At 43.7% G+C, this 24002-nt stretch overlaps 1 protein-coding gene across 1 annotated transcript; it reads left to right on the forward strand.

Annotated features, from left to right (window-relative positions):
* The first annotated feature begins 35 nt into the window (after positions 1–35).
* ARHGEF5 (Rho guanine nucleotide exchange factor 5) lies at positions 36–19756 on the forward strand. Its single transcript, XM_062569689.1, has 15 exons — positions 36–56; positions 1046–4625; positions 5755–5836; positions 6186–6250; positions 6549–6811; positions 7803–7963; positions 8943–9095; positions 10527–10656; positions 11546–11620; positions 14088–14177; positions 14518–14672; positions 18168–18329; positions 18722–18792; positions 19124–19228; positions 19469–19756. Exons 1-15 carry the CDS (start codon positions 36–38, stop codon positions 19621–19623), a joined length of 5268 nt encoding a protein of 1755 aa, XP_062425673.1. The 3' UTR covers positions 19624–19756.
* The last annotated feature ends 4246 nt before the right edge of the window (positions 19757–24002 follow it).

Here is a 24002-nt window from a genome sequence, read left to right on the forward strand (position 1 = left end):
GAACACTAGAGAAATGTTCCAAAAGCAGAGGAAAGATGGGGAGGAGAGCCACTAAGGTTGGTTTCTTTCTCCTGTCTCTTAAGGTGGGGATTGTGGATCACAGGATATGTAGAATCCAGGAAGAAAAGAAATACTGAATCAGATTCTACCATCCTTTCTGACAAATTCCCCAATATACATTCCCTAGTACTTTGTTATGTCTGATCTTCAAATGCATTAATGGATGGAAAATTTTGGTATATCTTTTAGATTGTTCAATAATCCTGAGGGTTCTCCCCTCCCTCTGGAAGGCAGTCTAAATCATGATCTTATTTCTCTTTATTCTGTTGTTATGTCCACACACACCAAAGTTATTCCTCTTAACCCATGTGATTTACAGTCTTCAAGTATCTTGTGTCTTATGTCATGTTCTAGTTATCTGTTAATAAAATCCCTATATTCCTAGTCCTCATTAATCAATTCCTGTGATCAGTTGTGGTAAGTCCCTCTGTTACACCTGAGTGCATAGATCTAGTAAAGAGAGCCCTCAGCTTTAAAGTATGGGCTTCTCCCTGTTGATATTGAGACCTCTTTATATAGAGAGATCTCTAAGTAATCTCAGCTAGCCATTGGAAGAGTCAGTGAGTATCATTCATGCATCAAAAATTAGTGGAGATTGATCATTTTCTTGTTCTCTGAATGCCTTCTGGTTTTGCTTTTTGGGTTTGAGATGGTTAGGAATAACTGACACTTTCCAGAAGTTGTGCTGCAACTGGGTATAGAGATGCTGTCATCCCTCTACTCTTTGACAAAAGTCACCTTCTGAAGTTGCATATAAAACTAAAAAGGCTCTAGTAGATTTATTTTGGTGTTATCGTCATACTGAAAACTTGAGTGTTTGCCTATCCTCACACATAGTATTTGTTTTCCAACTGTTATCACCCTAAGTATGTATTTTGCTTTTTTATCAGCTACGGTAGTATGTGTGTGTTAAAGTTTCTTAAGCCAATTAGATCTGCCAAATCATTCTGCAGTAGTAACAAAAATATGCACTTTTCATTGACAGGATGTGTCACTGATGGAGTCTGAAGAAGCCAATGAGGGAGGTACTACTCCCCTAGAAGCCAGCAGCACCACTGAGGAGGCCTGGGATTCCATGGTAGCCAGAAAAGAACATCATGGTCCTCACACAGCAATCCAGATGAATACCAGCCCATCCGACTCTGCAAAGGGAGCAGAGTACAACACTCCCCAGGTCTGCCTTTCTACTCCAGGGGAAGCAACAAAGATGCTGGGCAGACCCTCTAACTCTGTGCAAAAAGTGTCAGCAGGACTGCAACTGGAGCAAAGTGATGTAGGGCCTCAAAGAGGACTCTCAGAATGTGAAGGAGAAATACTTTTACAGGAGGATGGACTGGATTACTCTCTGAAACTTGACCAAGTCGAGCTTGCTGACCTGGAAAGCAACCAGGACTCTTCTCCCAGCACAGTCCAGGACAGCAACGTCATTTTGCAGGCTGTGGAACTTGGCAGTGAATGTCTTCAGTGCTGTACAGAACACATGGCTTTTCAGAGCTCAGATGCTCAGGCCCAGTTTCCAAAATCTCCTTTAGATGATGCTATTTCCACTCAGAGAGAACCAGCTAAGTGTTTTGTGGTGTGTAAAACAATTTCAGAGGGCCACTATATGGCTGAGCCTTTTCTGGATAAGATCTTGACAGAGTCTTTGCAGGAGATTGAAACTACTGGTGAGCAACAAAGCAGCACAAAAGTGATACTAGCAACTGATGAGCAGCCTACATCAAAGGTAGTAGAAGAAGACATGGCTAAGCCTAACACTTCTGAAGATGCTAAGGAAAGCACAAGAGCACTCCAGGGTCAGGCAGGGAATACAGAGTCTTCCTCTTCCCATGATGTGTCTTCCTCCTTAACAGATGTCAGCCAGATAAGTTCACTACATGCAGAAGGAAACATCTCAGTTGGTGAGAGAAGGAACAGCAGTGTGGTCAAGGACCAGGGAATAGTGATGGTTCCTAAGCAAAACTCACCTATTTCTGAAAGCCCTCATCTTGAAGATGACGACCACAGAAAAATAGGGGGCAGACCTGCCTTTCCAATAGAGTGTGCTATCCAAACAAAGGATGCTGCTAAAAAAATGGAAGAAGTGAATGATTCACAGCATGAGCAACCAGAACAAAAGGAACCAGAACAGGAGGAGGCAGAGGAAGAGGAGGAGAAGAAAGAGCTCAAAGAGCAGAATCTGCAGGAAAAACAGAAACTAGAGCTGGAGCCCAAAGATCAGAAAAACAAGGAATGGAAAGAGTTGGAACAAGAACCGCAGAGGGAAGCACTTGAACTGGGGGCTCTGTCATCAGCCTTCAGTTCAGAGATATCTTCTATTCCAAGGTACAAATGGGACTCCTGTGATTTGGAGAATGTTTCTTTAGCTGAGCAAAAAAACCCAGCATTTCTTCCTGGGGAATCCGTCTCTGTGAGTCAGCAGCCTGGTGAAGATGTGCTGCTGAAAGCCTATGTCACAGCAGCAGATTCTGGATGTCGACCAGCTGTTATCAGTCCTCTGTCATCAAATAGACTGAACTCAGTGGGTGAAACTCCCATGGTGCCCCCACACACATGCCATACCTCTGACCAGGCAGAAGACTTGGAAGACTCTGGCCACTTTTCCATCAGTGGTCAGGATAGTGCAGAAGCTGACTGGGATTACAAAACAAGACTGAGCAACGAGGATGAGCACAGTGACGGACACAGAAAGACAGTCCAGAAGTTTGATAAAAGAGATGCTTCACTCTGCAAAGGAATGGCAGTATCCTTTAATGCAGGAAACTCAGGGGCTTCTCTTCCGGCATACTCTTCCTGTGGTACCATGCACTTGGAGTCACCTGGTCCCATAGATGCTCATCCCATTACAGCAAATTCAGGAAAAGCTGTGCTTCGTGACTTCATTATACCCTCAGAGTTCACCTCAGTAGCTTCAGCGTCTGGCCCACATCAAGAGGATGGTGATGGAACATCCTCAGTGAGCCGTGAGGACTGTCTGGGTGCCGACTTGGACAAACTGCTAGATTCTACAGAGAAGCTAGCCAACCAAGCTGTTTCTTTGTGCGTGCAGGACCCAGCATCAGGGGAAACTGGTATTTTAACTACTCATCCGGGGGAGGCTTACATTTCCCATGAACTGCTTACCTCTGAAGAAGGCTTTCATGAAGAGCTTACTGGCCTATCTTCTTTCTCTGTAGAATACATGAGCTCTCCTCCTCAGGAGGAGAGCCATCCTGGAGATATCGGGAGAGTGACTTTTGTTGCAGGGCCTCTAGAATCACCGCAAACACCGGACAGGATTTCCACTCCCCTGCGCTACCCAGAAACACCTCAGCAGTACCTGAAACCCCTAGAAAAGTTTGCCATTATCCAAGGAAGTGAAACGAAAGAAAATGTTGCTCGTGAGGCACAACAGATGCCTTTACTTGATCAGTGTGACTGGAATTTAAACCAAGAAGAATCTGGATCCACAATCTCCAGTGTCCTGAGCACCCTAACTTGGCCCTGTGAAGAAGCTATGGTACTTGTTGTGAACCAGCAAGGAGCAGCTCTCTCTCCTACACCTGAATCAAGCCTACCTCTGGTATCTGAGCCTGATGTCAAACAGCTTCCACGTCCTCTATCTGATGTCAAAAGGCCCAGCCAGATTTTGGCCTCTGCACTTAATGCAAACCACCTTCCCCAGACTCCAGACCTTGACAGTGACCAGCCACTAGGTCTTGTACCCTACTCCAGTCCACATCTAAACTATGCTATAGACAATAATGACTTACTAGCTATTCCTCCTTCTATGAGCCACCCCCTCCAGACTGTCACCGCTGTATCTGATTCTAACTCTGTGGCCTCTGCTCCCAATGCAGAAGTAGCAGAGAAATATGTTCTTGTTCCAGCAACTAAAGAGTGGGATCTCTGTGACTCAGATACCCAGAATACAGAGATTTCTGATGATTCAGGGGTCAGTCTCTTGGCCAAAAACTTTTCTGCCATTGGAAATGAGCCATTGGCCAGCTGCTCTGATACCAGTCCTGAAACATCAGATCAGTACATGGATATACAATGTGGAAAATCCTCACCTGACTACACCTCTTGGTCCTTGCTGGAAGGCTTGAGAATGTCCAGGGATGCCAAAAATAGAGACTCTGTACAGCCACTTCGGATGCTAGCATTCACCAATCCAATTCACTTCCTCCAGCTCAGCCCTCCATCACCACCAACTACTAGAGCACCCTGCAAAGAAGAGGTTGCAGGAGAGGTGCAGTGGGAGCAACAGGCAGACACCTTTAGCATGGACACAAAGAGCATCTCAGCTCTGGCAATGATTACAGTGAAAACAGAAGCTGAGAGGAGGGTCAAGCAAGGGCTGGAAAGACCAGAAGAACACCATTCAGTAGCTCAGCCAAAGGAGGGAGTGACCAGACATTCACCCTTGGAAAAATCATCAAGCTGGCCAGATAAAAAAATGATCAGGATGGTTGCACAGGAGCCAGGAGCCAGTCAAGAAAACCCGATTAAACACAGAGTAAAAAGCAAGGACTGGCACCGGCAGGGCCTGAAAAGGATATCAATACCATCAGATACCTTGCAGGGTGAGATGTCCTTTCCTTTCCTTCAAAACTTACTGCAGATACAGAAACCTATCATAAAATAGCCAATATGATATAGAGTCACGAACGTTTAGGGGTCAGCATTGCTCTTGTGCATTTCTGGTAATACTACTGTCTCCAACCTGTATCTCTCTTGATGTCCTGCTCCAAGCTCCACACACATAGCTCTCTGATCCCTCATCCCTTAGTATCACATCCAATTGCTTCTCCTAAATCTCTTCCTTGTTTAATGATCTGTTGCACTTGATAACACAAGTTATTTTGGCATACCTGCTGAAATTAATTTCTTCATAGAGCTCAGTTCATAACAGTTTCTGCTAGTCATCTCAGCCACCATCTCATGGCTGTTCCATTTTGCTATGCGTCAGTAATGGCCCATTTCCAAGCAATAAGGAACACACATGCACACACCCTCAGTAGCCTGTATCTGTTGTAGCATGTTTTAGTTTCTTGTTTATTGCCACCTCCCTTTATTTTGCAACTGATGCCTTTGGTTCCAATTTGACCTTCTGAAAGAGAAGATTCTCCTGAGAACATACAATTTGAGATTCAAGATAAGAGTGCAAATCTGTCAGTCCAATATCCCAGCTTGTGTAAAAGCTAATTCACTGATGTAATGAATAGGAAACTTATATCCTCTGTAATGAAGCTCATTCAAATTGTACTTTCTGTGAGGGTGCATGTCTGTTCTTCATTATATCTTACATGAATGATACTTCTAACATGCTTCTCAGCTCTTAGTTCATTTTTTAAGCTCAACAAAATGCTGGAGTTTTGGAATACAGAAGAGGAGGATAGTGTCAGGGAGCGTAAAGGGTTTGGTTTTAGCATGTCAATCAAGATTTATTCCCATATTTAGCCTGTAAAATTTTGGTTCCAGATTTTAAAACATTAAAAGCAACAATATTCTCTTGCTCCTGATCCATATTTGGAGCTCATGTATTTGTGTGTGTGTTGTTGACCCAGAAATAAAGGTCAGGAGGGCAGCTATACTCCTGCCCAAACCACCAATTAGGTAGGGTTAAGTAAGTAGTATCTGTGTATAATTTGGCTTGTAGCTTGACTCTACAATCAGACTTCTATGTTTACTTTCTGATTATCTTATATGCAGAAATCTCTCCTGCCCCTTCAGAGGAAGAAGCACTGAAGGCACACAAGGAGCCATCAGTCAGTTCAGAAACAGTTACAATGCGGTGAGTCTTGCAGTCCTCTTTGCTTTTACCCCAGCTTTATGTAGCACAGACACCTGAAAGTGTCCATTGTCCTGAACCAAAGATGATGATAAACATTAGAAAGCTATAATGAAATAAGCTGTGGTTGTGTCCATATCTTCTGGGAGGCAATCCCGCTGCAACAGAAGTATTTGTGTCCCTTTAGTACAGAGTCTCCCTCAAAGCAGAGTTTGTCCTTTGTAATAGAAGTAAAGTATGTGGAGCTTGAGCTTGTTGGAGAGAGAAGTCCCTGTAGTGTGAGGTATGTTACTAAGATTTGGATAAACTAACTCTTCATTCACTCTGTTTCCAAATCCTTGTTCTCTGACAGAGAGAAGAAACCTGCAGATGCAAAGGAGAATTTCAAACGCCGGCACTCCAAACTGATCAACTCCTGTGAGTACCTTCTGCCCCAGGTGCTGTCGCAGACCCCTATCCTCCATCATCTCCCACCCCTGCAGTAAGCACAAAGCAGAGGGGATCCAGAGGGTGTTGCCATACAGTAGCAGGCAGGGAGTATTAGAGAAGGTATTTAAGAGGGGCAAGGAAACAGAAGTCCTGCAATACACTTGGTGCTTGTGAGCTCTGCTGGTCTAATGCATTCGTTACTGACATTCACAGTGACATTTACAGAGCTTTCTGCAGAGAGGAAGAAAGCTATAGAAAGAATAAATGTATATACCTCTCTTTACAGCAAGGTTGCTGTATCAGGAGTACAGTGATGTGGTTCTGAACAAGGCCATTCAGAACCAGAAGAGAGTGGATTCTTTCTCAGAGGATATAGAGTCAAGTTTCCCAAGCTCCCCAAGGCTACGGAGAAAAGTGCTCTCTCCTCAGGACTCATATTTGCAACGTCTGTCAGTCTCATCTAATGCATCCCTCTGGCAGGACATCCCCATGATACGAGGCAGCAGAATGCTACTCAACATGTCTCGTGATGAGCAGAAGCTGCAAGAGGTAATGGGTAATGTGATAAAGACCTACCTTTATGAGTGGTTTGTACTCAAGAAAAAGGACTCTGAAGTATAGTTGAGGTGAAGAGCGAAAATGTGTGAGGTAGGAATATAGATAGTTGAATGCATAGGTTGCTATAGCTAGCCATATAAGAGATATGGAGACTTGATACCAACAGTTACGAAGCAGTTCAGTGCTTAAGTTCACCACTGTATAAGAAGGAGTACTAGAGTAAGGACTGTAGGACATATCAGTAACTTCATGAAAAAAAACATGGAGTTATCAGAACTCTTATGAGGTAACAACAAGGAATTTTAAGCATGGTCACTATAAGAGAAACTACTAAAGACGACGCCTAGTGTTATCCTGTTTATGAGAAATGCATATATGAAACCATAATGAATTATAGTTCCTGTGAGAGTGTGAGTTTACAGAATTGGCCTGTGTGAGCTGCAATGCCAAGAGGGAACAGTAAGGCATGTGTTCAGCAAAAAGGCACATAGAGAAACTATGGGAAGTGGAAGAAATGTGTGGAATTGAAAAGCAGGTGAAGACCCAGGGAAAGACACAAAAAATGACAACATGGAAAATGTGACAGACAAGAAAAAGGATGAGGGCTATGTGGATGTTGGAAAATTCATGGGAGCAGGTAAAACAGAGAGCCTAAGGAAAGTTGAGGGGGGAATAAAAAGCAAAATAATAGCAAGTAGTTATTTTTTCTTTTAAGTCATACTGCAAGTTTGTCTTTCAAAATAAAAAGTTTGTATGTAACATTTTGCTTACCCTTCATTTCTGAAGGCTTTTTCCTATAATTAAAACTCCTATTTATTCATGTTGTCTAGTTAGTAGGAGCTTGGCTTTGTGTTGCATATAACGTGCTACAAGGTACTTGCATCATGTATCAGGAAGGTTTCTTCATTTGCCCCTCAATCTTGTCTCAGTCAGATTGCCTAGTCTGCTAATGCTGTGCTCTCTTCTTTCTTTTTCTTTCAAGGCCAAGTTTGAGTTGATAATGTCTGAGGCTTCATACCTCCGCAGTTTAAATGTGGCAGTGGATCACTTCCAGCGATCATCAGAGCTCCAAGCAGTGCTCTCTAATCAGGAGCGTCAGTGGCTTTTCTCCCGTCTTCAGGATGTACGTGATGTCAGTGCCAGGTGAGATGCATTTTTTTTTCTTTCCTTTTTTTTTCCCTTTTTTTTTTTTTTTTTCTTCTTTTTCTAGGACTAACACCCCTCTCTGAATTTCTGAAGCACAGATGCAGCCTGGAAACTGCTAATCTGTCATTTCCATCTCACTCTTGTTCTCCATGCACACTGAGCATTGAGATAGATGCACATATATAGCATGATGTGATGGGTTACCAATACTGCCCTGAAAGGAACTGTTTCACCTTTTTAGGTGACAGGAAAATGTAAATCTTTGTGTTAAATTCCAGAAAAATATGATGCAATTGTGCAAGGAGATCTTTGCAGGAGATGAAAACATTCAAAATGCTACTGTTGCCTATTGGCCCTAACTACAACCAAACCTGACTAACTAGTCTTCAGTGTAAAACCAAATGCATCTCCTGCCAAATACAAGAAGTGTCTTGTAGCTGTCTAGAAGCAGCTGCAACAGAAACAGCTGCTGACCTCCTCTGCCTGAAAAAAAAACTGAAAAAAATTACAGCCATCACTTGACAAAACCTAATGTAAATCAATTGAGCATAAGTCATAAAATTTAGGTGTGACCTCACATGCAAAGAGTCCTGTAGGTTGTAGGTTCTGTTCTCCTTTTCTTCCATGATACTTTGCTACATTCCATCCTAAGGTTTACTACTACATTTTCCGTTTCTGCTCATGGGATTATTATGGTGGTATCAATCAGCTTTCAATTGTTTGCTGACCATGCCTGGAAAAGCGGCAAATATGATTTCACAAGCACAATAATACATTTTGCCTCTGCTTCTTCCTTGCTGAGCATAAGTCTATATCTAATCCCAAATTGTCATCGTACAGGCATTGTGCTCTCTTTAAAAATAAAGAGGTATCTTGTGCTTATATGCAGGTTGTCAGGATTGTGGACTTTGCTAAATAACTGACCACCATGCTCTGTATTTCCCTCTCCTTTTATGGCAACACATATATGCTGCAGTTTCCTCTTTGACTTGGAGGAAAGATTTGAGGAGGACATGTTCACCTTCCATGTGTGCGATGTGGCTCTGAAACACGCCTCTGAGTTCCGGAGGGTGTATCTACCATATGTAACAAACCAGACGTACCAGGAGCAAACCTTCCAGCGGTTACTGTACGTTTTCTTGTTTGTTTGCCCCTTGTCCCCTCCCTGTCCTCCTTGCTGCACTTCTGATGTGCGTTTTTTCAGGTGAGGGGAAACATAGCAGGTCTGGGCTGTTTGCTGGCACTCATACTCTGCTCCCAAGAGAGCAGGCAGGAACCTCTTTCAATGTGATAGCATTTGGGACAGCAGGACAGAACTGTTGCAGGCTCCTTTTTATAGTATCAGAAGGGGAATTATTAATAAATAACTTGATCATTTGTGAGCTTCTCTGTCTCTCTCTGCTCTCTACTGAAGAGGCAAAGATGACTCTCCTGGACAGTGGTTTTCACTCTGTGATCTTAAGACTACTAAGACCATGAAAAAAAATAATTAAAAGTACACACGTTGCCACTAGACTTAAATTAGCTATCCGAAGCCTTTAAAATGGACTGAAAATCCTAGCGCCAGAGAACACATTTGGTCTTCCTTGCTTTAGATGATGGAGTAAGCATTTCTTGTTTTCCTCTTCCATGCCCAGTGGCACAACTAAACATTGCTCAGGCATGGGCCCATTCTGGAACAAGGTTTTCCGAGTACTTCTGCACTGTTTCCCTCCATAACAATGCAATTCCAATGAAGCTGTATTGATTGCAGGAAATCTGTTCCAGGACACTTCACAACAGGCTGTTCAAGCACTGTCTATGGGTGCTGCAGACTGGCAGAGACCTTGTCTTACAACTGATTCCCCTCAGGCAAGGCTCAGTTCAATATGGAAAGGACCTCCAGGATACTGTCCAGGGCAATGTGGGCCCGATAGCTGCTTGTGAGGCACTTCTGCTGGGCCTAAAACCTTCCTCCCCATATCTTCAAGGAGATTGGCTATTCTGGTAGAAGATGCTACTCACATACTATTAACCTTGTATCTACTATATATCTTCCATACTACTGCCCAACACACAAAACTGGATGGCAATGGCTATGCCTAAGAGGGTTAGAGACAATGTAAGGGAGAAGGCAGCCCCTCCCAGAAGCAGCAACCTTCTGCTCATAAACAGAGCAGCGTTAGGTCTGCTGCTGCCTTTGTCAAGAAAGGGGAGGCAGCTGTTTCTAAACCCTAGATAAAGCAGCTGGAGCTGGACCACTCAGTGTAAGGAAACACCAACCACCATTTCTGTGAAAGATGCCTTTTGGTAGAGGGAAGTGCAAAACAGATGTTACTTCTGGCCTTTATTCCAGAGGACTCTGCCCCAAAGAAGAAAGATACAATTATAGCTGTACTGTCCTTCTGTATCCGTTAGAAACCCATACTTCCTTGTCCTCAAAAGAGTGTCTCAGTTTCTTGACTTCTCTTGCCTCACAGACAAAACCTGACCCTAGGACCCCCCTCCCCTACTTCTGTGTTAGGAAGAGTATTCATTTGTTTTGATGCCCAGGTATCTTCTCTCTTTACCACCCCCACAGAAATGGAAATGCAGGGTTCCAGCAAGTCCTAGAGAGACTGGAAAGTGATCCAGTATGCCAGCGCCTCTCACTTAAATCCTTCCTCATTCTCCCTTTCCAACGCATCACTCGACTCAAACTCCTCCTACAGGTAACTGTACTGCTTCTCTGCTTTCCTACAACTTCTCTTAAGCTACCCTTCAGGTCTGGAAGCCATATAAATATGAGCCAGCTCAAAGCACTGTGAGAAGAGACTGCATATAGGCTTCAGCATTGCATTTGTGATACATCTGGCTAGATGCTATAAAGCCACTCCACTGTGGCTTTGCAAAAACAAACCTATTTAGCAGCATACAAATGTCTGCTGTGCATTAGAGGAGCACCATGAATTGGTTATGATAGCCCCTATGAACCAGTGCAATTTGTATGACTGCTAGGACTCTATTGCAACACTATTTCAGTTATATTCCAATAAATAATTTAGTCTTCTCAGAACACGTTGCTTTCAATTTTATTGAACTAATTTGGCATTCTGCTAGGAGAACAATATAACTATTCCTTTGGTTCCTTTCTGTAGGGCAGCATGCCTCTACTCTCTGCCCGCAATATTGAGTAACAGGAGCCTTTCTGATAAGCGACTAGCAGGTCCCCCAAAAGACAGTTCTGAGCTCTGTGAAATTCTTCTTTTTGATTATTCATGACTTTTTTGGAACAGTGGAAAAGGGGTATCAAGCAAAGAGAAGTTCTGCTCTTAAGTCTGTTTTATGCTTGGATTAGTGGTTGCTTCCCCATGCCATGTATCTTGTTGTACATGGCAGTTAAGTCTATGAGGATTTTCAGGGATGCCCCATTCAATACAGCTTGTCAGATACATTCTGCATCTCCTAGATTTTGGTTTTGTTATCCCCATATCTCATCACTTACTACTGCTTTAGCCTTCCTATAGGCTGGCGTCTTGGTGTCTCTTGTCTTCCCCTCCTAGACACATGCATCTAGCTTTCCCTGTCTGCCTTGTGAAAAACATATGCATTCTACTGCAGAATATTCTGAAGAGAACCCGGCCTGGATCTGAGGAGGAAGTGCAAGCAACACAAGCTTACGATGCACTTGAAAAGGTAAGGCTATTGATCCATTCTCATGTGCCTGTGTCATCGATCCTCACCCTTATGAGCCTTTGTTGTTGATTCTCACCAGTAACAAATCAGTGTGTTCATGTGACTCTCCTGTATGTGCATTGGTAGCTGTCAGCAGAAAACACTAAAGGAGGAGTCAGCTGGGATGCAACTGAATGTTGTACCACTGATATCAAACTACTTTTTCCAGGACTTGCTAACTCTCTTCAGTCTCCTAATCACCGTTCCTCCTTCATGGTCCTAGAATCATAGAATCGGTAAGGTTGGAAGGGACCTCCGGAGATCATCTAGTCCAACCCCCCTGCTCAGCAGGGTCACTTAGAGCATGGGTCCTTACCCTTGTTTTTAATTAGCTATCACTCTCTACCACCCCAAAAAACTCTTGCTTAAAAAAAAAGTAGGGCAAGACACCATTCTGTCCATTGCATTCTTTCCCCTAGCCTATTTATTAAGGTGACAAGATTATGTAAGGCAACAAGCAGGATTGCAACCCTGGACTTCAGGAGAGCAGATTTGGGGTTCTTCAGAGGCCTACTTGGAGGAATCTCATGGGTCAAGGCCCTAGAAGGAAGGGGGGTCCAGGAGAGCTGGCTAGTATTCAAACATCACTTCCTCCAAGCCCAAGAGTGGTGCATCCCAAGGAGAAAGAAGTCCATCAAAGGGAGCAGGAGACCTGCATGGGTGAGCAAGGAGCTCCTGGCTAAATTCAGACAGAAGAAGAAAGTACATAGAATGTTATAGAGGGAACAGGCTGCTTGGGAGGATTACAGGAATGCTGTCAGAGTATGCAGAGATGTGACGAGGAAGGCTAAGGCCCAGTTGGAATTGAGTCTGGCAAGGGATGTCAAGGACAATAGGAAGGGCTTCTTCAAATACATCAACAGCAAGAGGAGGACTGGGGAAAATGTGGGCCCACTACTGAATGGGTTGGGGGGCTCTGCTGACAAAGGCTACAGAGAAGGCAGAATTACTGAATGCCTCCTTTGCTTCCGTCTTCACTGCTAAGGGCAGCCCTCAAGAATTCCAGAGCCTCGAGGCAAGATTTTCCTTTGGTGGAGGAGAATAGGAGTAGAAATCTTCTGGGAAAACTTGACATCCACAAATCCATGGGCCTGGATGGAATGCACCCGCAAGTACTGAGGAAGCTGGCAGATGTTGTTGGCAGGCCACTCTCCATCATCTTTGAAAGGTGCTGGAGGACTAGAGAGGTGCCTGAGGACTGGAAGAAAGCCAGTGTCACTCCAGTCTTCAAAAAGGGCAAGAAGGAGGACCCAGGGAACTCCAGGCCGGTCAGCCTCACCTCCATCCCCAGAAAGGTGATGGAACAGCTCCTCCTGGATGTCATCTCCAGGCATATGGAGGAAAAGAAATTGAACCACAGGAAGTTCCGCCTGAATGTGAGGGGGAAATTTCTTCACTGTGAGAGTAACAGATCCCTGCAACAGGTTGCCCAGAGAGGTTGCAGAGTGTCCTTCTCTGGAGATATTTAAAGCGTGCCTGGATGAAATCCTGTCTAACATGTTCTAGGTGACCCTGCTTGAGCAGAGAGGTTGGACTAGATGATCTCCAGAGGTCCCTTCTAACCTTACTGATTCTATGATTCAAATTTGTCAAGAGACAACTTGTTATCCAGAATTAGTACAGCAGCATAAAGCAAACTTGTTCCAGCTAGCTTGTTTTCCATCTAGATATCATTTGACCTTTTTGGTGTGTCACTCTCCTTCTTACAATCCCTCCCCTATTCTCTGCTGCAAAGCTGCAGATCAATTTAACATGATATATACCTCCTTAAAACTCCCACAGCTGCATGTGCCTGCTGTACAGCTCCCATAACATTGCAGTCTGAGACAGGTGGGTAAGATGTCACAAATTGAATCCATAGGCTCCAGCTGTGTTCAAGCCAGCTGTATCTCTAGGACTTGTTTTGTTTTCCTTTCTTTCCCTCCTTTTGGGTATGCATATCATGCATATGTTATACTGTTATACAGCTGCCCTATATCACCTCAGTCAGCTACTTATGCAACTTAAAGACTTAAGTATCTTTGCTTCATTTCAGAGGTACTACAGAATCTGGATTGTGGAAAACTGGGGGCTAACATTTATCTGATCAGCCTTCTGTGTGTTGACAGTGCAGTTTGTAGTAAGAGCTGCTTCCAAATGACCAGCAGTTCAACCTCTGTCACCTGAAAGGAGAAGTCTCTATCCTTCCCAAAGTTAAAACAATACTTTAGAGAGTTCATCTGAAGAACATAGTCCTTAAGACAGACGGACAATCTCTGTGGGTATGGAGAAGCCTAGTATGCTCTCTTGCAAAAAGTACTTCTTTGCAGATGAGGATACTCAAGAGATTGTGCCACTTGCACTGACTTTTCAGGGCCCGCTAGTAGCGGTACTGATTCCACCAAGCAGTTCTACTCCCACCTCATTGATCGTTCCCTCTCCTCTGCAGCTCATCAAGGATTGCAATGAAAATGTCCAGCGCATGAAGAGCACTGAAGAGCTGATCTACCTCAGCCAGAAGATTGAATTTGAGTGCAAGGTGAGCTTGTCTGTTCCCTGGACCTTGCTCTAGACTGTCATAGCTTAATGCTTTTTATCTCTTCCCTTACAAAGTCAAGTGTCCTCCTTTCTGTTCTCCTTCTCAAGCACATACAGAACTGAGAAACCAGGGTATCATACACAAGTAAGCGCCTCATCAACACTTTCCTTGTCCAATCATTTGCGTTAGCTTTAAGCTGAAGACTCCTTCCGTGACTTGCTACTGTCTAGCTGGAGAGATGAAAGCATTCTTCCTCTAGTGAAAGAGGCAAACGCAAATCCAAAACGAATGCTGGTTTCATGGTGTACTCTCAACATAAACATTCATTTCTATCTTGCAGATATTCCCACTCATCTCACAGTCAAGGCGCCTTGTGAAGTGCGGTGAATTGACAGCACTGGACTTCAACACCTTGAGTCCAAAATGGAAAGTCACCACCCGCCCCATCTACCTACATCTCTTCAATGACTGCCTGCTCTTGTCCCGGCCAAAAGAGTGAGTGCTCCAACACAATTCTTGCTAATCCTTTAAAAATCTGGACTGTTTTGGTGAGAGTCCTTTCCCTCTGCCTGCCAACAAGTGGCAGAATTTGCCAAGTTACTCTCCTAATCCTACATTACATGAGTATTATGAAAGGATGTGGAACCTGCTAATCTCTCTTAATTACCACATATTATAATGTAATAATATACCTTCCGGTCCTCAGTGCAATGTTTATCCATCTCTATAATGTGAAACAATTTAATGATAAGAATTTATTCTAATTTTACTAAGTGGTAAATAATTTCTTCTTTAAAGACAGTATGAAGAGCAGTGAATATGCAAATTACTGGTATGTCACAAGACTGAATGCTTTCCCCCCCCCCCCAAGAAAAAACTGTAAGCTATCAAATAAAATTCTGACAAGACAGAGCTCAGTATTTCCATCCTTTTCATTAAGAAAAATCCCCACTTCTCTCTGGACTTCTAATAAGATTTCCAGCAAGAACAAAGCTTAAGGTGTCTAAAGCAGATGAAGATTCTTCAAAAGCTTCTTGCTTTCCTGACATCAGAAAACTCATAGAATCAGTAAGGTTGGAAGGGACCTCTGCAGATCATCTAGTCCAATCCCCCCACTCAAACAGGGTCACGTACAGCATTTTAGGCAGGATTGCATCCAGGCAGGCTTTGAGTATCTCCAGAGAAGGAGACTCTACAACGTCTCTGGGGAAACTTTACAGTGCTCTGTCACAGTGAAGAAATTCCCCCTCACATTCAGGTGGAACTTCCTGTGGTTCAATTTCTGCCCATTGCCTCTTGCCCTGTCACACAGGACAACTGAAAAGTTTGCCCCCATCCCCTTGACACACTCCCTTCAGGTACTTACACACATTGATAAGATCCCCCCTCAGCCTTCTCTTCTCCAGGCTAAATAGGCCCAGCTCTCGCATCTGTTCCTCATAGGGCAGATACTCCACTCCTCTGATCATCTTCGTAGCCCTGCATTGGACTCTCTCCAGTAGCTCCATGTCTCTCTTGTACTGGGGAGCCCAGAACTGGACACAGTACTCGAGATGAGGCCTCACCAGGCCTGAGCGGAGGGGCAGGATCACCTCCCTCGACCTGCTGGCAACACTCTTCCTAATGCACCCCACGAGACCATTGGCTTTCTTGGCCACAAGGGCACGTTGCTGGCTTATAGTCAACCTGTCATCCACCAGCACTCCCAGGTCCTTCTCTGCAGAGCTGCTCTCCAGAAGGTCAGCCCCCAGCTTGTACTAATGCACAGGGTTATTTTTCCCTAGGTGCAGGACTCTGCACTTGCCCTTGTTGAACCTCAGGAGGTTCCTCTCTGCCCAACTCTCCAGCCTGTCTCTCTGAATGGCAGCACAGCCCTCAGGTGTGTCAGCCACTCCTCCCAGATTGGTATCATCAGCCAACTTGCTGAAGAGGCACTCTGTCCCTTCATCCAGGTCATTGATGAAAAATTTGTACAGGATGGGACCCAGTACTGAGCCCTGGGGATCTCCACTAGCCACAGGCCTCCAACTAGACTCTGCGCCACTGATGACAACCCTCTGAGCTCTGCCTTTCAGCTAGTTCTCAATCCACCTCACTGTCCACTCCTCTAACCCACACTTCCTGAGCTTACCTAGGAGGATGTTATGGGACAGTGTCAAAAGCCTTGCTGAAGTCCAGGTACGCAACACCTACTGCTCTCCCCTCATCTGCCCAGCCAGTCATTCCATCACAGAAGGCTATCAGATTGGTTAAGCAGGATTTCCCCTTGGTGAATCCATGCTAACTACTCCTGATCACCCTCTTTTCCTCCATATGCCTGGAGATGACATCCAGGAGGAGCTGTTCCATCACCTTTCTGGGGATGGAGGTGAGGCTGACCGGCCTGGAGTTCCCTGGGTCCTCCTTCTTGCCCTTTTTGAAGACTGGAGTGACACTGGCTTTCTTCCAGTCCTCAGGCACCTCTCTAGTCCTCCAGCACCTTTCAAAGATGATGGAGAGTGGCCTGCCAACAACATCTGCCAGCTTCCTCAGTACTTGCGGGTGCATTCCATCCAGGCCCATGGATTTGTGGATGTCAAGTTTTCCCAGAAGATTTCTACTCCTATTCTCCTCCACCAAAGGAAAATCTTGCCTCGAGGCTCTGGAATTCTTGAGGGCTGCCCTTAGCAGTGAAGACGGAAGCAAAGGAGGCATTCAGTAATTCTGCCTTCTCTGTAGCCTTTGTCAGCAGAGCCCCCCAACCCATTCAGTAGTGGGCCCACATTTTCCCCAGTCCTCCTCTTGCTGTTGATGTATTTGAAGAAGCCCTTCCTATTGTCCTTGACATCCCTTGCCAGACTCAATTCCAACTGGGCCTTAGCCTTCCTCGTCACATCTCTGCATACTCTGACAGCATTCCTGTAATCCTCCCAAGCAGCCTGTTCCCTCTATAACATTCTATGTACTTTCTTCTTCTGTCTGAATTTAGCCAGGAGCTCCTTGCTCACCCATGCAGGTCTCCTGCTCCCTTTGATGGACTTCTTTCTCCTTGGGATGCACCACTCTTGGGCTTGGAGGAAGTGATGTTTGAATACTAGCCAGCTCTCCTGGACCCCCCTTCCTTCTAGGGCCTTGACCCATGAGATTCCTCCAAGTAGGCCTCTGAAGAACCCCAAATCTGCTCTCCTGAAGTCCAGGGTTGCAATCCTGCTTGTTGCCTTACTTCTTTCACACAGGATCCTGAACTCCACCATCTCGTGGTCACTGCAGCCAAGGCTGCCCCCAACCTGCACTTCTCCAGCCAGTCCCTCTCTGTTGGTTAGGGCAAGGTCCAGCAGGACACCCTTCCTCGCAGGCTCCTCCACCACTTGTGACAAAAAGTTATCATTGATGCTCTGCAGGGCCTCCTGGACTGTTTGTGCCTTCCTTTGTAGTCACTCCAGCAGATGTCAGGGTGGTTGAAGTCTCCCAAGAGAACCAGGGCCTGTGATCATGAGGCTACTTCTAGCTGTCTGTAGAAGGCCTCATCAACTTTCTCTTCCTGGTCAGGTGGCCTGTAGTAGACACCCACAACAGTGTCCCCCTGTGTTAGCCTCCCCTTTGATCTTCACCAATAAGCTCTTGATTAGCTCCTCCTCCAACCCTAGGCAGAACTCAATGCATTCCAGTTGCTCTCTCACATAACGAGCAACTCCACCACCTTGCCTTCCTGGCCTGTCTTTCCTAAAAAGCACATAGCCACCCATGATAGTGTTCCAGTCATGTGAGCTATCCCACCATGTTTCTGTGATTGCAATGAGATCATGGCCCTGCAACCGCACACAGATCTCTAGTTCCTCCTTTCTGTTCCCCATGCTCTGTGCATTGGTGTACAGGCATTTCAGAGAGGTAGTCGTGCATGCAGGTTTCCCAGGAAGGGTGTAAGGGGGTCCACTATATAGATGGACTCATTTCTTAACCCTCATCACTTTAAAACTAACAGCTTGTTTTGTACTTCCTTTTTACCTGCAGGGGTGGACGTTTTGTTGTGTTTGACCATGCTGCTTTCTCAGATGTGCGTGGGGAGAAGTGTGAGATGAAACTGCATGGAACAAACAAAAATGTATTCCGTCTCTTTCTACTTCAGAATTACCAGGGCAAGAGAGTGGAGTTTCTATTCCGCACAGAAACACAGTAAGAGCTCAAGATTACCCTCAGTATACCCCAGTCCCACAGCTTCCTACAGCCCGAAGGTGTTGTCTCAACTACCTGAATGCTGAATATCAAATGCAGCTGCTGAGCAGAGAACTCAAGCTCATCCTCCAACTTGCTATAGTGAGCCCCTTGCTCTTCTCTCATTGTGGCTATTCACACTGCACTGCCACATTATATCATAACATTAGCCTTCAAAACCAGGAGTTTTCTGCCTTTTCCCATCCCATTTTTTCCATTTCCACTTCCCCTGCTTCAACTGAAGCCCCTCCTCCCTGATCCCTTTTGCAAGCAATCATGCACACATGCATACCCATCATCAGGCTGCTATCCCTCCTGTTGACTTCTGACATCTACATGGTGATGTTTTCCAGAAGTGAGAAGCTGCGGTGGATCTCTGCTTTGGCTCCTCCTCGAGGGGAACTGGACCTCCTGGAATGTCCTGGTGAGACTGTTTGGCTGTCCTACCAATGCAGGTGGGCTGGCTGAGAAAAGCTGGAGTCACTGCAAGGTGGAACATCCAAGAGTGACTACAAGGTGGAACATTTGCCTTTTTGTAAAGAAATAAGCTATTTACGGGCTTTCTCTGTGCCAGCCTCTGCCACTTGTTTTACCTGTTTTTACTCCTCACATTAGGTAGAAAAACAGTGATCTCCCTTCCAGTTCTTTGCTTTTCAGTGCCTGAGTAGTTCCTTATCTCCTTCCTCCTTTGGGCTGATGTACACATTACTGTTGCTTTCCTAGTGCACCATTATTGTCTCTTTCTTCTCCTTTAGATGCACCACAAGTTCAATGCATAAGGACATACAAGGCTCGAGAAAATGATGAGCTGGCTTTGGAGAAAGCAGATATTATCATGGTTATGCAGAGCAGCACTGATGGTGAGCAGAATAAACATAGCTATCTTAAATTAGGGGTAGGGAGTTACTTTGTTAATGCAAAGTTTTGATAACACAATCAAAATTTAGAAAGTCATGCCTGATTCTCTAATGCCTGATACTTAGGTTGGGAGGAAGAGGCCTTGCTCTAGACTTGCTGTTTAGAATGGGCTTATTGGGGGAAAAAAAGGGAAAATTCTTTGACTATTTTTCATCCTGTTGCATTTGTCCCCACACCCACAGGATGGATGGAAGGAGTGAAACTTTCAGACAGGGACAGAGGCTGGTTCCCCTCAGAACATGTAGAATTGATCTCTAGCAAACATGCACGGCAGAAGAACCTCAAGGAGGAAGAACGCGTGAAGAATGCTAAACAGCAGGTCTTCTGCAATAAATAAGATTCTACTTTGTCTGAATCTGTACAGTCTCCCTGCCATGGAGAAACCACCGTTTTCTACTGTGCCTAGGAAGAAACACCTCTGCAAATAGCATAATACAGCACTTGACAGAGCCAGGCGCTTTTGCCAAAGAATGCAGGAATCCAATCAAGAAAAATCATCCACTTCCTTTGTGTCATCATGATTACAGCACCAGAAGAAAAAGATTGCATGTATTGCTTACTTTGTGGTAGTAGGAAGGGACTTTAATCATACAGAGGTCTGGGATCCAGACTTCTGAATATCTGTTCCTGGTTTTGCTATTGACAAGTTTCAGGATTTTGGGAAAACTGAGGCAGAATTCTGAAGAGACTTGCCCATCTGTGAAATGGGGGTAAACCTTACCTACCTCACTGGATGTTGTGAGGCTAAATTCAGTAGTATTAGTATAATAAGAGCTTCAAGTTCCTGAGAAGAAAACTGCTAAGTGCAAAGCACAATATAGTCAAGAAGCTTTCCATCTGAGTATCCTCTTGATACTTTGATAGTTTTGATCTCCAAGGTCTAATTTCCATTGAGGACACTAACTACTGGACAGTAGAAGGTTTTTTAAATAGGAATGGTGTTTCATTGTACCTGAATTTAACTCACTCTCAGTATAATGTTAGTCTGTGACAGCATTAGAAAATTCACTTAAGTTTTCAGAAGCTACTCTGATTTTCCCCCCACCTTAAGAGGTATCAAGTTGGTGAACTTCACTTTCACAAAGGTCACCTCTCTTCTGAACAAGTGTCCCAGTAAGGCATCTGAACTCACATTTTTTTTTTTTTTACCCTTCCTCTTACTTAAAGTAGAACAGTCACATCTGACAAAGATTTTTATGACATATTCGTACATGCCCTTTACCAAATAACCATGACTAAGACATATGCAATAAAGCGGCACTTTCCTGCTTTTCTTAATCTGATAGCTGATGTGGTATTGCATGCACTGTTTTGCACACTTACAGAAAATACGGACAGTTAGCCACTGTAGATAAAATCCTTGGTATATATTTTGACTTTGTTCTTTTGCAGAACTCTTGTTTTAACTCCAGTTTACATGCAGTCCTGCTTTTGTGCAGAACCTGCCTATTTGAGGACATGACTTCAACTGTAAAAGTTTGTGTTAAATGTTTGCATTCAGTTACATCAATGCAAGATCAAGTATGAGAATCAATACACCAAAGAAAGCAATATGTAGCCTTCTTGCCTTTAATATATTTGAAGAATTAGTTATCTTTGTATCTCCAGCTTTCTGTCTGTATAACATTCTGCCTTTAATTCCCATTTACATTGTACCTGGCATAGCTTATTCCAGCCTATTTATATCAATAATTTTAGCTGGATTAAAAAAAAACAAAACAAAAAAAAGCCAAACAAACAAAACTTTTAGTTCTAATAAACTCTTGCACTTCTCCATTTAAGATATACAACATTCTGCTTTGCTTGTAGTTTAGATTTTCATTTCAAATACAAGTAATTCACTATTTTCTGGATACATTAGGGTTTCTCCCCCCCACCCCCAATTAATCCCCCTTTTTGAGTGCAAATAGCTATACTGAACAGAAGCAGTGAAGGAAACTTGTTTTACCAGCCATCTCATAAGACTAAGAGCATTATTCTTAGTCTGTGTATGCCCCGATACGACTGCAGGTTCTATACTGGTAGTAGTCATCAGTGTATCAAGGTAAGCTAGAGGCGTGACATACAGAAGATGGGAATTGAGTCTGCTATACCAATAAATCAGGATGTGATGATCTGATAGTCAATGGTCCAGGCTACAATATGGCTATCCTTCTCTTTCCAGGAGAACTGAAACCTATGCCTAACTAAGAGCAAAAACAAAACCTATCCTCAAACCAAAATAAGTGACATATGAAGTTATAATCCTCAACAAGCTCTGCGAATGTGCCATGTATGTTCATGAGATCTGATCTGTTTCTCTCAAATTGACCTATTGACCTGAATTCATGCAATACATAGAGGTATTCAGGATCATTGATGTCAAAAATGATACAAAACTGGGCAACAGGATCAAACCAGTATGTATTCACATTAGGTCTTCTCATGCAGGCAGTCTGAGTTATACTATATCCATGCCATAGCCATTTCAACTTCACCTTTGTCATCTGTATCTGAGGCAGGCCACAGAAACTGCCACTCTAAATCAGAGGCCACCTAGTTAAACATTTTAAAAGCTGAGAACCTACTCTTTCAACTTTGACTCTCAAAAATAAGCCATTAAGTCATTTATTGTGGTCTGTCTTCATTCTATCTTAAGTTCTGCATATGCTTCTTAGAAAACTTTAAGGCCACAATGGTGGCCTTAACAGCTTCCATGCTGTTAAGCTTCAGTGCTTTTATGCTGTGTTTCAAAGATCAACTTTTCCCTGTCACAGGTATGTTATTAGTTTCCTAGTGTCAGGCTTTTATATTTTAGGCACAGGTAAAGACAAGCTTATGCATCAAAGAATAAGTTCTTATACACTGTTTTTCTTTCACTTTTAATATTTGAGATAGCCCACAGATTCTCCGTTATCTCTACACATGACCAATCTTGCTAGATCTAACCCCATCACCAAATTTCATGAACAAATCTGCACTGACTTTAATGCTTTTTGACTTTTGTATAAATTTAGTCAAAGGCATGAAACTTTTTAGTCAAGCCAAGACAATGTTCATCAGAAACCAGTAAAATTCCTCTAACCATTTCTTAGCACCTACACCTGCACATCAATTAGACAGAACAAAATAGACTGTGGATGAAGTGGATACTTTGTCATAATTATGAGTCAGGTTCCATTATATAATGGGGATAACCCGATTTTCCATGGAATTAGTTTTATACAGAGACAGAAGGGTAGATTTTGTCATCCAGATCCCTATACTCTTCTGAGAAGATATGCAAAGAAGGTCCACAGAACAGATCACTATATGGGAAATGGCCTTTTCATGTTCATCAGCAGGAATGAACGTAATTCAGACATCAGCCCTACCTGTTCCTCTACATAATCAGCTTGAGGCAACTATTTGAAAGGTAACAGTGGCTACAAAAAGGAGCCAACTGCATCATAAATAAGAACTTCACAGCAGTATACATTTGAAGAGCCATAAAAACACTTAACAATACTTTTTAATGCTCCCTCCCTTTCCTGGAATGACACCACATATTGCAGTAGTAGCCATTATTTCAAGAAACATCTCCTCACATTTTAGGACATCCATGTGAACCAATGTGATGTCTGGCAAAGTCTAAGAAAAACAGGCTTTTGTTCATAAAAACAAATAAAGGAGTCTTAAGAAGCAACCTCTTTCCCCTTTCAGTCATGGCCCTGATGAGCTTTAATAATCTTGACCTGCTTCCTCTACCTCTACCCACACAGCTGCTGTGTATTACTTCATGACCTGCTTTTAAGCTCAGGCCTGGACATCCAGACCCATGTTGCAGGTGTGCCTGTGCCCAGCCCTGTCTCTGTTTCATGCATGGACCTTGGACCTATGCTGCAGTCCTTTGTCTGCAGTACTCTCTGTGGCCCCCAACTCCTACTGCTCCTGACTGGGCCCCCTGGATAGATGCTGGACCTGGGTCACCACCTTTCCTAGTCTGAGACTGTCAGCAAACCCTGTTATCAGTACCCTGCTCTATCCAACCTGTTTATATATCTAGGACTTCCTCTGGTTGCTGATGGCACTATCAGTGCTTGCGCTGGAGTCACACTGCCTCCTGGCTATTTTGCAAAGCAGCCCCATTTTTGCTGTTCCTTGTCACCCCTGACATGCTATATCCTCAATCAAAATGATACAGAAAAATCACCCCAATAATCCATCCAATAAAGCATTCCTACCAATATCATAAACCTTTCCATGTTATATAAGCTAATAATGGTCTCTAGGTGAAAGTCATTAATGATTTGTATTCAATTCTTGATATATTTTACTCAAATGCAGATAAAAATAAAATTCAAGGATGTTCACTAGGGCAGCCAAGATCTGCAATGAATAACCATGGAGGAACAAGAAATTAAGACTGGTATCTTACAATCCACTCCCCTCTAGGTGGATCCAGTGTTCACACAGACATTATTGCAAGCCTGCGAGCCTTAAATCCATATATGTGAGTTATCTGACAACAGCAAAGTAGAAGAGGGAAGGTTTACAGCAAATAAAGTATTCTAAACTAGAAGTAATGGAAAGAAACTCAGATACATGTGTGAGGGAACAAAAGTACATCAAGATATACTACTGCCACCCAACTATTAGAAAAAAAAAATTTCGCACAAAATTTGGATGTTAATCTTTTATAGTCAGTGAAAAATATATGTATATAACTCTTAAGAGCAAATAAAAATCCACAGTCCC

This window comes from Rhea pennata, chromosome 1 (assembly GCF_028389875.1).
Source record: "Rhea pennata isolate bPtePen1 chromosome 1, bPtePen1.pri, whole genome shotgun sequence".
Taxonomy (NCBI): Eukaryota; Metazoa; Chordata; class Aves; order Rheiformes; family Rheidae; genus Rhea; species Rhea pennata.

What these genes read in the sequence shown, in the direction of transcription:
- ARHGEF5 (XM_062569689.1), top strand. Translation starts at nt 36, where the DNA reads ATGGGGAGGAGAGCCACTAAG. An exon ending in ATGAGCAGAAGCTGCAAGAG is followed by an intron (nt 6,812 to 7,802) that starts GTAATGGGTAAT and finishes TTTTCTTTCAAG; the next exon opens with GCCAAGTTTGAGTTGATAAT. An exon ending in CTCTTGTCCCGGCCAAAAGA is followed by an intron (nt 14,673 to 18,167) that starts GTGAGTGCTCCA and finishes TTTTACCTGCAG; the next exon opens with GGGTGGACGTTTTGTTGTGT.